Below are 13,415 nucleotides of genomic sequence, written 5' to 3'. Positions count from 1 at the left end.
CTTTTTCTCCAACTAGTGACAGGATCATATCGCCTTTTCCTTTTCTCTGTTAAAATGATGACTTTTGGGGGTGGATCTTCCAATGCTAAGCCAACACTGCCATCCCTATAACAAAACCAGTTTCTACATACTGCCAGATCTGAGGTCTAATAGTTTGTTTTGTTAAACAATTTTCTATCTATATTCATTCTTTTTTCTTCTATTATCTTTATCCAGTTTTAGGATTAGCACAATATTGAGTTCCTAAAATGAGGGGAGAAGTGTTCCTTCTTTTTTCTGCTTTAATTGTTTGATATAATTTATCAGTTAAAATGTATATGAGCCTGTTGTCATAATGGTAGGTTTTCAATCTAGGAATATACTTTCTTTAATTGGTGCTATTCAAATTTTATATTTCCTCCAGAGTCAGTTTCATTAATTTGTCTTCCACGGTACTTCTTAGAAGCTGTCAAATTTATTTCAAAGAGCACTTTTGTAATATGCTTTCTATATCCTTTTAAACTCTGTAAAACCTGTAGTAATGTCCTCTAAATTTTGATATTGTAATTTTAAAAATGTATAATTGATATTGTGTAATAGGAAGAAAAGGTCTAAAGGAGTAGGGGAAGTGGGGGGGGTAGGGGAAAGGAAAGAAGGGAAAAGAAAAAATATGAGAAAAGGAAAAAAATGGAAACAAAGTTTTTGCAAATAGGGAAGGGTGGAGGGGGTGAAGGGAGGGCAGGGGAAGGGGAAAAAATAAGAACCAAGATACTCATGTAATGGTACAAGATCCCAATGATGTATGTAACTGTATTTTATACCTAAAATATACCAATAAACTTAATGTAAAAAAAGATATTGAAACAGAAATGCTGAACTGGCTGGAACAGAGCTTAGGTAGAACTCTTGAAGACATTGGTGTAGGAAAAGATTTTATGAACAAAACCTCAGTTGCCCATGAACTAGCGCAAACAATCAACATGTGAGGTCTCTTCTTACTAAAAAGCTTGTGCACAGCAAGAGAAGCCACCAGCAGTGTGAAGAGACAACCCACAATGTGGTAAAAAATTTTCACTTGCTGTTCCTCAGACAAAGGTGTACTATCTCTGATCTATAGAGAACTTAAAAAAATCAGACCTCCCAAATTTAAAGACCCAATCCCAAAACGGACATCTGAAGTGAACAGACATTTCTCAGACAAAGAAGTAGAAATAGCAAATAGACATATGAAAAAATATTCAACATCAGTGGTCATTGGAGAGATGCAAATGAAAACAAAGCTAAGATTCCACCTTACCCCAGAAAGAATGGCTGCTATCATGAAATCAACCAATAACAAATGTTGCCAGGGCTGTGGGGAAAAAGAAACCCTGCTCCACTGCTGGTGGGAGTGTAGGCTGGTGCAAGCACTGTGGAAATCAGTATGGAGATACCTCAAAGAACTAGGAGTAGAAGTCCCATTTGACCCCGCTATTGCCCTGCTGGGTATCTTCCCCAAAGAATTAAAAGAATCATAGCACAGTGATATATGTGCACCCGTGTTCCTAGCAGCACAGTTTGTAATAGCTGAAACTTGGAAACAGCCCAAATGCCCATCAGCTGGAGACTGGATGAAGAAAATGTGGTTTTTAAAAATAAAGTGGAGTACTACTGAGCTATAAAAAATGAAAAATTAGAGACATTTATTGCTAAATAGATGCACATTGAGGTGATACTGTTAAGTGAAATAAATAGGACACACATGTGTAAATACCAAATAGTTTCTCTAGTGTGAGAAATTGAAAGTGTAAATAAGAACTAAAAGTTATAATTGATAATGTGAAATAGGAAGAAAAGGGGCAAAGGGGAAGGGGAAGTGGGAGGGGTAGGGAAAAGGAAAGAAGGGAATGGAATTAATATGAGAAAATGAAAAAATGGAAAGTCTTTGTAAATAGGGAGGGATGGATAGGTTGAAGGGAGGGCAGGGAATGGGGGAAAAATAAGATCCAAGAGAGATTATGTAAAGGTTCAAATTTCCAATGATGAATGTCATTATGTTGTATACCTAAATTGTACCAATAAAATCAAATTTAAAACAATATATAGTTCTTCATTTTGATGGCATTCAAATTTCTGCTAATAAAATTCTAGATAATACACATTCTAAATAAATGTAATTAAATGCCGTAGAACATTGTTTTTTGTATTTAAATAAAGAGTATTTATTAATGTTTCTTTTTATGGTTAAGAAGTTGGTTATATTGATTTGATCTGGTCTTTCTTTGAAGCATTGTAGTAGACTCATTATGTCATCCTTTGATTAATTGCGGAAGCCCTGGGCCTGGTAATTGAATATGGAGCCTTTCACCTCTGAGTCACTGAATCAAATCCAGCCCAAATTGGTAGCGACCAAGAATGATTACAGTTGTGGCTTTTTGGTGGCCTTTGTGAAGTGTGTTTACGTCATGAGGAAGTATGTCGGGATAATTGCTGAGAGGAGGTAGACTCACATCTATGGTCATTATTGTGTTTTAGTCACCATTGCCAAACATTGACGGTCCAGGGACTGATAGGACCAAGGAGCCAATATTTGTGTCCCTTAGAAAGGGAATAATAGGGACAGCTTGTTATACTGCAAAAAGAACCCCTCTATCATTGGACTTTCCTAACCTCTCTCAATTAATTTACTTAAGGTTTAAGCAAGATGAGACTGGAGAATTGTGTTGATGAACAATTTAGAGGCTGCATTTGACCAGGGCTAGAAGACCTCACTTTCTGACATTTCCTTACAAAGTTACCTTTGTTGCTCTAATCTTTTGAAACAGTATATGGAGAGTAGAATTATTATTAGCATTGGTACAAATCACTCTATGCTTTCAAATAGGTTTTATTATTAAAGGACAATATTTGCCGAAAGACTATATTTAAAGCCATTTCCCCCAATTTTTACTCCTCCACTTCTTTTTTCAAATTCAGGGACTCGTATTGAATAGGTTATGAGCACACAATCCCTTGTTTTGTATTAAAAATTGCTATTTTTTGCAAGATAAATTTGGATCTACTCCTAATCTATGTTAATCTTATTAAATAAGCCAGGGTTATCATATTATTTTTATAGAGGGATAACTTAGATCGATGCTTCTCAAAATTGTTGAAATCAGCTTTTAAAATTTTCCCAAGTATCACAGTCAGTATGTTTGTGAAATATAATAAAAATAAAAATAGCTAAAAAATAAACAAAGATAGAAAAATGTAAGCTCTGATATTTTTTATGAGATTAAACAGAAATAAAATGTGATTTTAGATAAATATTTCTGTGTATTATTTTCTTTCGGGATCTGTATTTATTTTGTTAATACTAAAAATAAAGTTCATACATCAGCACTGCTCTGTGGACCAGTCTTTGTGTAGTACTGCCATCAGTTGAATAGTAAGTTATTTAAACAAAGTTTATCTGAAATGGTGCTATGAAGCTGTGCAAACAAAATGGTCAAGATACAGGAAATGATCAAGTATGAATGGGATCTAAAACTCCAGATAGCCCAGCAAGTGCCCATTATTGATGGAAAAGAAATGTGAATATAATCATTCATTCATTCACAGTATTTATTGAGTATCTATTATATGCCAACGACTGTTCTAGATTTTGAGATTACAGCAAAGAACAAAATTCACAACTCCTAAGTGTTCTTTGTGGTTGAGGTAGCACTACAATCAGGAAAATACTAGGCAATTCTATGATGAAAACAAAATGGCCTGAAATGATAGAGACTTATGGAGTATGTGACATTTGAACTGAGGATTGAATGATTAAAAATAGGCAATGAGACTTGGAGGAAACATACGCCAAGCATATCTGGGGGTAGAAATGAGCTAGTTGAGGCTCAGAAAGAGGACAGGCCAATGAGGTGGTGGCTCAGTGGGAAGACTGGTGAGAGGGTGAAGTCTAAGAGGTGATCAGGAGTCAGGCCATCAGACCAAAGTCAGGAGCTTGAAGTAGGTCTGCAGTACCATGGATAGCCGTTAAAAAGTTATAGGAAGAATAGAGATATCATATACTGTATATATTTTTAAAAGTTACTCTAGAATCCTGGTAGCCAGGAGGATGTTGGAGGACAAATGGGGAAATGGGGAGACATGCAACAGATGGTGTTGACGTGTACCAGAGCAGTGGTAGCAATGAAGAGAAACAGAATAGTATGTTGTGCCAGTTAATGGTGATTGTCATTGTGACTGGAGTAAGAGACTCCTGGAGAGAGGATTGGATTGTAAGGGCATGAACTTCATCAATGGGGAACCTATTTATGAGTTCATAGCTGAATAGGCTATTAGGAGGTGAATCCTATATGGAGAAGGTAGATCATCAAGGAGTGACCTTGGGAACTATATCTGGCATCTGGCCCTTTCCTCGCTGGCTCTTGGCAATCTGTTTTACTTCCCAACTGACATGAAAGGAGCAGCTTTGCTCACTATGCCCTTCTGCCCTGATGTTTCTGCCTTGCATTCGATCAACCATGGACCAAAACCTCTGAAACCATGAGCCAAAATAAACCTCTCCTGCTTTTGGTTGTAGGTGTCAGGTATTTTGTTCTGGCAACAAGAAAGCTGACCAGTACAAATATGTTTCTGAAAAACCAATGGAATTTTATGATGTAGGAAGAGAATAAAGAAATGAGAATATTTGAAGACAACTACATTTTCCCCATCTTACACAACTGGGTGGTAGTGAGTTACCAAGAAGGAGAAAACAACAATGGAGCCAGTTTGAAGTACTGAGTAAGGAATTGAGTTTTGGTTAGGTTAAGCTTGAGAAATTATTGCATAAGTCAAAATGTCAAACAAAAAATAGAACATATGCCTTCCAAGGTGAGGAGAGATGCCAATATGAAACTGAGTATGTAGATGGTACTAAAAGCCACTGGACTAGACCTTACTTAATGGGAGAGGGTGGGCAATGAAGAGAAGGAATGAATGCTTGGTCTCCATACCAGTTAGGAAATTATCAAAGGAGAAAAGTAAGTGAAGAGACTGAGAAGGGATAGACAATGTACTACAATGGCTGTAAGAGCAGGAAAGCAGTGAAATAATAAATTTAAATTGGTCTGCTAGAAAGCAAGCAAGCTAATAAGCTACAGGGGATGCAAATAGAGACATTTTAAGGGAAATTGGTGCATCTGAAGACCATAATTTTAAGTGAAATAAATCAGACACTCAAGTTCAAATATCACATTTTTTCTCTAATATGAGAAACCCAAAGTATAAGTAAGGAGCAAAAAAAAAAGAAGATAGATATTAGGAAGTAGGAAGATCTTTTTCAAATGAGAAGGGGGTCAAGAAATGGACAGAGAGTGAGGGAAGGGGGGAAAAAGGGATTTTTTAAAAGTTGGAAAAAATGGAACTAGAGTTTCTTTTTTTGGAACTAGAATTTTTGCAAATGGGGAGGGGAAGAAAGGTTGGTGGATGCAGAGTAGGAGGGGAGGAGAGGGAGAGAAAAAATTAAGATGTGTTATGTACATGTACGAAGCCCCCACAATAAATGTAATCACTACATACTGCAAAGTGTACTAATAAAGAAAAAGAAACTACACAGTAATCTGTCTGCCAAGCCATGTGGCTCTTGTCCCATGCTATTATAGTTATCATTGAATGATAGGATGGATATTCTGTTGAAATCACCTACATTTAAACATCACATCTCCTCTTTAGATTAATCCTTTAGACTTAATAAACTCATGACTGTTATACAAATAATTTTGGTGTCATGTAGACTCAGACTTAAAAAAATCCACCATCATTATAATTCTCAAATTGCTTTCATGCATCAGGAATAGAAATGGGAAGTTGGAAAAAATGGAATAAAAAATTCATGTGAGACTTCAATCCCTGGTTTAAATGTGCACGACAAACACACCAGACATGCACATTTTAAAATAAAAGAGGAGCTATTTTAAATGTTTTATTGAAAAACGTAAAGATTGTGGCTATTACTATTTAAAAAAACTTTTAAGGAAGCAATTTTTCTATTCTTTGTATATTTAAATCCTTGTGATGTTCTGCTTCTCTGACCTTGATCTAATCATGAATATCTATGCTGCTTAATTATAATAAAAAAGCCTACGTTGCACTCTAGATGGTAGATGCACATTTTTTCTCCTTTGGTCACCTGCCAGTTCTCAAAATTATAGCAGTGGGAAGAAATGCAAATGAGGACCGTGCTTGACAGCTAAACATAATGGAATGCATAGTCCACATTTGAAAAGTTACCTTAAAATAAAAGGTAGCATATAAAAAATCATTTCTTTAAGGTCACCTATGGCTTTTAATTACAGCTTTGAAGAATTTCCAATTTAGTCATCAAGAGAGAAGAAGCCAAAAAAGGATTATATGCTTTGCTGGAGGGAAGACAGACTTTTATTTCACCATAGTTCAGTGAAGTAATAATTTGGAAATAGTGAAAAGCAAACAAAAAACAAACCACCTGCAAATAGTCATTGTACTGTAGAGCCTAGTGTAAAGTAAGCCACAATGAACATTTTTTACTCTAATTGTATTTGCAGCTAGTAAATTGTTTTCTGGTTAATGTTCAGAGAAAACTTGCCTTATCACATGGTAAACTTATGTAATACACAGATTTCAAGAGAGTAGCCTGTAAGCAGAGGAGATTATGTAGGTCTGTATTATTTGGAGAAGAATTCAATTTATTTGGATGGATAGTTTCAGGAGGATATGGAAAACGAATGAATGAATGTAGGATCGTTCTTTAGACAGTTTGAATCTAAAAAATAATGTATATGTGCATGTGTATATGTATGTATGTATGTGTATAAATGTGTATGTGTACTTAAAGAAACCCCAAATTATATTAGACACCCAGGAGAATGCAAAAAAGGTTTTCAACAAAAATGCAAATAATCTCTCTCTCTCTCTCTCTCTCTCTCTCTCTCTCTCTCTCGTCTTCCTTCCTTTTGTATGTTGAGACCTTTTGCATATTGGCCCCCTCCTTTGGATTACCAGGAGGACATGTGTCACTAACTGGTGGCTCATAGTCCACAGAGCTCTGAGAAACAGTGGCAGGGGCTTGTGTGGATACTATTTTCTGTTCCTCACAGTCTCACCATGTGGTGTAACAGAATAAGTTCAAGGCCAAGGAAAATAAAAATTGAATTATGGTTCTGACTATTTTCTGTAAGGTCATAAGGAAGTCAGTTGAGTTATGTCTCATTTCTATGCTCAGATTAACAATAACAAACATGGACTAAGTAGTTATCATATTTCAAGTCAAAGAATGACCAAGAAAATGGTAGAAATTCCATAAGTGCAAGTGAAAGTATGCAATGAGGATTGCTTTTCAAGTCAAGGTGATAAACATAGATTTTTAAAAATAAGTGACATTGGAATAATTTAATGATAATATGCAAATATTACAAATCTGCAAATATTTGCAAATTTTACCATAGATTAAGGATTAATAGACCCCAAATATGGGCCAGGGATTTAGCTCGGTGGTGCCACCGCCTGTCTCACAAGCGCAAGGTCCTGAGTTTGATCCCCAGTACCAAAAAAATAAAAAAATTAAAAAAAGTAGACCCCAAATATAAAAATCTAAAAATTGTCATGAAAGAGACTACAAAGAAAGCTTTTCATACGCAATGAGTCAAAGAATTCATAAGGGAATTTAGGAAATATCTGGAGACAAATAAAAAACTACAAAATAAAATTTATGAGATGCAACAAAAGCAGTAAGAACTAAGAGGGGAATTTATGGCAGTTAATATTTACATGACAAAAGAAGAAAGATTGCAAATAAAAATTTTAAACTTGACCCTCAAGAAACCACAAAAAGCAAAGCAAGATAGAAACAGGAAGTAAAATTAAAAGAGATAAACAAAATAGAGCATGGAAAAACAATGAAAAAACATGATGAAATCAAATGTTAGCTTTTTAAAAAGGTCAACATAATTGACAAACATTTACCTAGGCTAAGAAAAAAAAGAGAATACTCAAATAGCTAAAATTAGAAATGAAAAGGATACTGCAATTAATGTCACAGAAATGAAAAGGATTGAAAGAGACCATTACAAGCAATTACTTTACATATCAACAAATTGTATAAACTAGAAGAAATGGATACTTTCCTACAAACATACTGCCTAGTGAAACTGAATTGTGAAGAAATAAGAAATCTGAAAAGACCCAAACTAGTGAAAAGATTGAGGCATAATCAAAATGCTCACAATAAAGAAAAGCCCAGGACTAGATCACTTCACTGGAGAATTCTACCACTTGAAGAATTAACACCTATCTTTCTTAAATTCTTCCAAAGAATTTAAAGAGAAAGAACACTTCAAAACATTTTATGAGGTCCAGCATTGCCCCAATACAAAGATACAATAAGAAAACTACAGATCAATATCCCTGATGAACATTAATGCTGAGATACTAAACAAAATAACAGCAAATCAAATTCATGAAAAGGATCATAAGGAACAACCAAATGGAATTTATATCTAGAAGGCAAAGATGGTTCAACATACAAAAATTAACGTAACTCCAATCTTTGTAATTTTCTTCCTTGTAAAAACTCTGGGTTTGGACATACAGTGTAATAACTATTGTTATTCTCTTACTATTTGGTTATAAAATTGTGTTGTATTTTTTCATAAAATAAAAAAAATGTAATCATATTAATAAATGGAGGACAAAATCAGGTGATCATCTCGGTGGATGCAGAAAAAACATTTGACAAAAAGCAACATCTTTTCATGACAAACATCACCTAACATAGTAGGAATAGAAGGAAACTAACAACATAATAAAAGGCCTACAGCTAACATTCTCAATGAAGATTAAAGGCTTTTCCTATAAGACGACAAAGATGCCCTGTTAGCATCTATTATTGAACATCATGCTCAAAGTTCCAAAACAAAGCTATAGGAATCAAGAAATAAGAAGTAAAGTCACCTTTGTTCACAGATGACATGATCTTATTTGTCCTGAATTCTAAAGACTACATACAACACACACACACACACACACACACACACACACACACACACACACACACAATATCAGAACTGATAGATGAATTTAACAAAGTTTCAGGATACAAAATCAACAACCAAAAACAAAGTTCATTTCTATAAGTTGCAATGATTAATCTGCAAAAAAATTTTTTAGATACTGTTTACTATCACATCAAAAAGACAAATACTTATAAATGAACTTAGCCAAATAGGTGAAAAGCTTATATACTTGAAACTGCAAACATTTGCTAAAACAAATTTTAGATACAAATAAATGGAAAGACATCCCATGTTTGTGAGTTGGGAGATTTAATATTGTTAAAATATTCCTACTACCAGGCTGGGGATTTAGCTCAGGGGTTCCGCCGCTTGCCTCACAAGCACAAGGACCCGAGTACGATCCCCGGTACCAAAATATATATATACACATTCCTACTATCCAGAGTGATTTACAGATTCAGTGCAATCCCTATCAAAATACTACCAGCTTATTTTTGCATAAATTAAAAAAATACTAAAATTCATCTGAAATCCCACGGGATTTTGAATGGTAGAAGCAATCTTGAAAAAGCATAGTTGGATAATTTACATTCCCTGATTTCAAAGCATACGGCAAGGAAGAGTAATAGAAAATGTGTGCTTTTGTTGTAGAGATTGGTAGATAGGCCCACGGAACAGAATAAAGAGCATAGAAATACACTCGTATATGCCAAATGATTTTCAACAGTACGTCGAGACCACACAATGAGGAAGGGACAGACTCTTCAACAAGTGGATTAGGAAAAGTGGATAGCTACTGCATGATTGCATTCATGTGTGGAATCTAAAAAAACTGATCTCATAGATGTTGAGAGTAGAATAATAATTACAGAAGGCTGGAGAAAGTAGAGGGAGGGAGAGATGGGGAAGATTGATCAGTTGATACTAAGCTACTCCTGGGAACAAGAAGCCCTGGTGTCTGCTGCACAGTAGGGAGACTATGGCTAACAGTAATGCACTGCATATTTACAAGAGCCTTTATCATAAAGGAATGATAGATGCTTAAGGAGATAAATACCTTTAACCTAAACATTATACAATGTATGCGTATATGGAAATATCACATAGTATACCACAGGCATGTAAAATTTTTATGTTTTTATGTATAAGTTAAAATTCACTTAAATTAAAAAGTATTCTCTCCACACATGTGTATGAATGATAATGATATTGTGATTATGTTTTATAAAAGTCCTCAACTGCTATATATATATATACATATTAACAAATTATATAATATGCATTATAATATAATATAATATGCATAATATGCATATAAATTATACAATATGCATTATATTAAAATTTGTATAACTAAATACACAGATGAAATTCTATAATATTTAGTTTTTGCTTTAAGTTATCAGAATGAAATGGGGAGAGAGTCAAAGGAGATAAGTTGATAGTCAAAGCTGAGAGCTAGATAGGTGAATATATACATGAATTTTTTCTACTTTTCATTTCATTTGAAATATTACATTATTAAACACTTCTCCACAAAGTAAAAATAGAAGAAGATAAAGGTGCAAAAGGGAAGGGGAAATAGGAGAGGTAGGGGAAAAGAAAGAAGGGAATGGAATTAATATGAGAAAAAGAAAAAATGGAAACAAAGTCTTTGTAGATAGGGAGGTGGAGGGATTGAAGGGAGGGCAGGGGAATTGGGAAAAAATAAGAACCAAGATGGATTGTGTAAAGGTGCAAATTTCCAATGATGAATGTCATTATATTGTATACCTTAAACATACCAATATAATTAATAAAATAACAAGGGCTGGGGATTTAGCTCAGTGGTTCTGCCGCCTGCCCTGCAAGCACAAGGACCCAAGTTCAATCCTCAGTACCAATAAATTAAAAAAATAAATAAATAAAAGAAGATAGAGATTATAAATATTACTGCAGAATCTATTGCTATCAAGTGTAATAACTGGAAGAATCTTCAAACTCTGTGAATTCAAAGCTATGGGAAATAAGAAAGAAGGAGGTATATCAAGGAAAAAAACCCCAAAACAATGTAAAGTATGATTTACTTACATTTTTCTGGCTGATAAATCAGTTTATAGTTCATCATATAAAGAGTTATGAGAGCCATCAGTGCTGACACAAAAGGAATAAGTAAAACAAAGGCCCAGGCTCCGGTGTGCTGGATGTAAGAAATTCCCAGAAACACAACAATTGCAGTTAGGTTCATGAGCCAATAAAACCTGGCATATGCAGAGAGACAAAAATAAGAATATCATTGAGTTACTTTGAATAACAGTTACTAATTTTAATGCTTTTATTCAAATGTAAGCTACGAATTGGTGGAATGTTAAATGAACCAGATTTTGCAAGTATTGTTTACAAGGTTTCTTAGTAAGCAACGACAAATATAGTAAGAGTGCACTTTCTTTCATCTATATCAGTGATAAATAAACTTTTATTCCTGGAAAGCGTCTGATAGTAGATATTTTAGGCTTTGTAGGCCAAATGGTCTCTGTAGAAATTACCTGACTACTTTGTGGAGTGGAAGAAGAATGGACCATGTCTACTCATGCTTGTGGAGCTAGTGCAGCTCTCACAGTTAGAGTGGAATATTCCCATATATTCCAGTTTTTAAAGTACAGGAGAACACAGAAAACTCAGGACTACCTGGCTGAACTCAGGTATTAAACCAAATAAACAAATGGCATTTGGATAAAACCTTCAGTTTCTTTTCCCAGTGATTACCATCATACATATGCACCCACTCTAGCAGTCTGGTTTGCAAGTTTGATGGACGTAACTTGTACCTCTCAACCTTTAATTGGGTCTACATCTGTCACTAAAATCTTACATGAAAGTAAAAAAAATTATTGGGGTAAAATTAAATGCAATACAATCTACTCATTTAGTTATATAGTGTGCAAACACCAATAGATTTATGTTTTCATACATTTACAGTATCACTGAAGTTTAAATGACTTCCTTGATTGCATCACTGCTCCCTGGGATAATCTCTCCTTGATTAACTCAAAAGGAACTGCTTAAAGACCTTAATGACCCCTGAAAAATCCTTTCCCTTTTGGCAGAGAACCTAATCAGAGGAGTGATATTCGTCATCTTTGCCACAGGTTGCGCGTTGTACTCCTGCTCAGGAGGGTGAGTCTACGCAAAAGGATGGTCTACCTGGGTCACCCTATGGCAATCTACCGCATCTTTAACTGATTTCTTCCCTCTCTCCCTGCTCCCCTCTCCCTCCCTCTCCTTGCCTCCCTTTCTTCTTTCTCTCTTCCTCCCTCTCTTCCCTTCCTTTCTCCCTTTTTTTCCTGTCCTTCTTTTCCTCCTCTAGATGAAAGAAGTAAAGTCAACTGGTAAAACTGGTTATGAGAAAGAGATATTGAAGATTTGAAAAGAAAGGAAAGGTTTAGAAATCATCATCTAAAAGAGACAAGAGATTGGGTATTATTTAAATGTTAAAAATGTATTACAGTAAAAGACACATTGCTACTGATCCCCCTCAAAATACTGATCCTCATGTCAAACACACTTATTCCATGGTTCTTGACATCTTCTGAAACAGTTATAAAAGTCCTCTTTCATGAATGTCTTTAGGTGTGCTATCATGGCTGCCTTGTTGTCCTTAATTGATTCAAAACATTCATCCTTTCATGGTCATTTTGACTTTGGAGAAGAGCCGGAAGTTCCATGATGCCCGATTGGGTGGATGAGGACACACTGTGATGTTTTTATGAGCCCGCCTTCCGTTAGATGGCACTCAGCAGCATTCACCATATTTCTGAAGATACCTCATAAAGACATGAAAGAGGACTTTCAGAACTGCTTCAGAAAGTGGCAGATGATGGGACAAGTGTGTTCAAAGCAAGTGGGAGTATTTTGGGGGTGATTAATGGCAATGTGTCTCAGTGCAATGTTTTCTTTTCAAATTCACTGTATATGTTAATCACACCTTGTGTAAATGCTGGGCAATGGAAATGGACCACTTTGATGGCCATGAACTTAATGTGATCACAGTCCACGTGATTTTAAATTTTTTCCAGACTTATTTGACAATGGGAATACAATAATTGAGTAGGTAAAAACTTGAATTTTAAGTAGGACTGTTTCCTCTGTCATACAAGGTGTGGAGATAGATGGCTAAGCTAATTGAAGACGAGCCTTGCCTTATACTACTCCATTTTACTTGCCTTGGTGATTGCAGGAGGGGCTCAGCCTTGGTGTGCACTGTGATGCTGCATGGCAGATGCAGTACAGGGCTATTTCTGCTGGCAGGAGATGGAAGATCAGCTCTGCACTTGGCAAATGAACACCACGTCCATGGGGATTAGTGTCCCTGTCTTCTTGTGCTGGTGTGTGTGTGTGTGTGTGTGTGTGTGTGTGTGTATGTGTGCGTATAAAATATTAGATTTTATCTTTTGT

General features: G+C 35.3%; 1 protein-coding gene across 1 annotated transcript in view; it reads right to left on the bottom strand.

Annotated features, from left to right (window-relative positions):
- Slc15a5 (solute carrier family 15 member 5) overlaps positions 1 to 13,415 on the bottom strand; it is a 90,182-nt gene that overhangs the window by 57,626 nt on the left and 19,141 nt on the right. Inside the window, exon 3 of the mRNA XM_004845816.3 lies at positions 11,052 to 11,221. Coding sequence (XP_004845873.1) covers positions 11,052 to 11,221 — 170 coding nt within the window. The remainder of the gene's footprint in view (positions 1 to 11,051; positions 11,222 to 13,415) is intronic.

The sequence above is a fragment of the Heterocephalus glaber genome, unplaced genomic scaffold (assembly GCF_053883595.1).
Source record: "Heterocephalus glaber isolate CG9 unplaced genomic scaffold, H.glaber_assembly_v1.0 deba00001444, whole genome shotgun sequence".
Lineage (NCBI taxonomy): Eukaryota > Metazoa > Chordata > Mammalia > Rodentia > Bathyergidae > Heterocephalus > Heterocephalus glaber.
This window is presented reverse-complemented; position numbering and strand designations above follow the sequence as displayed.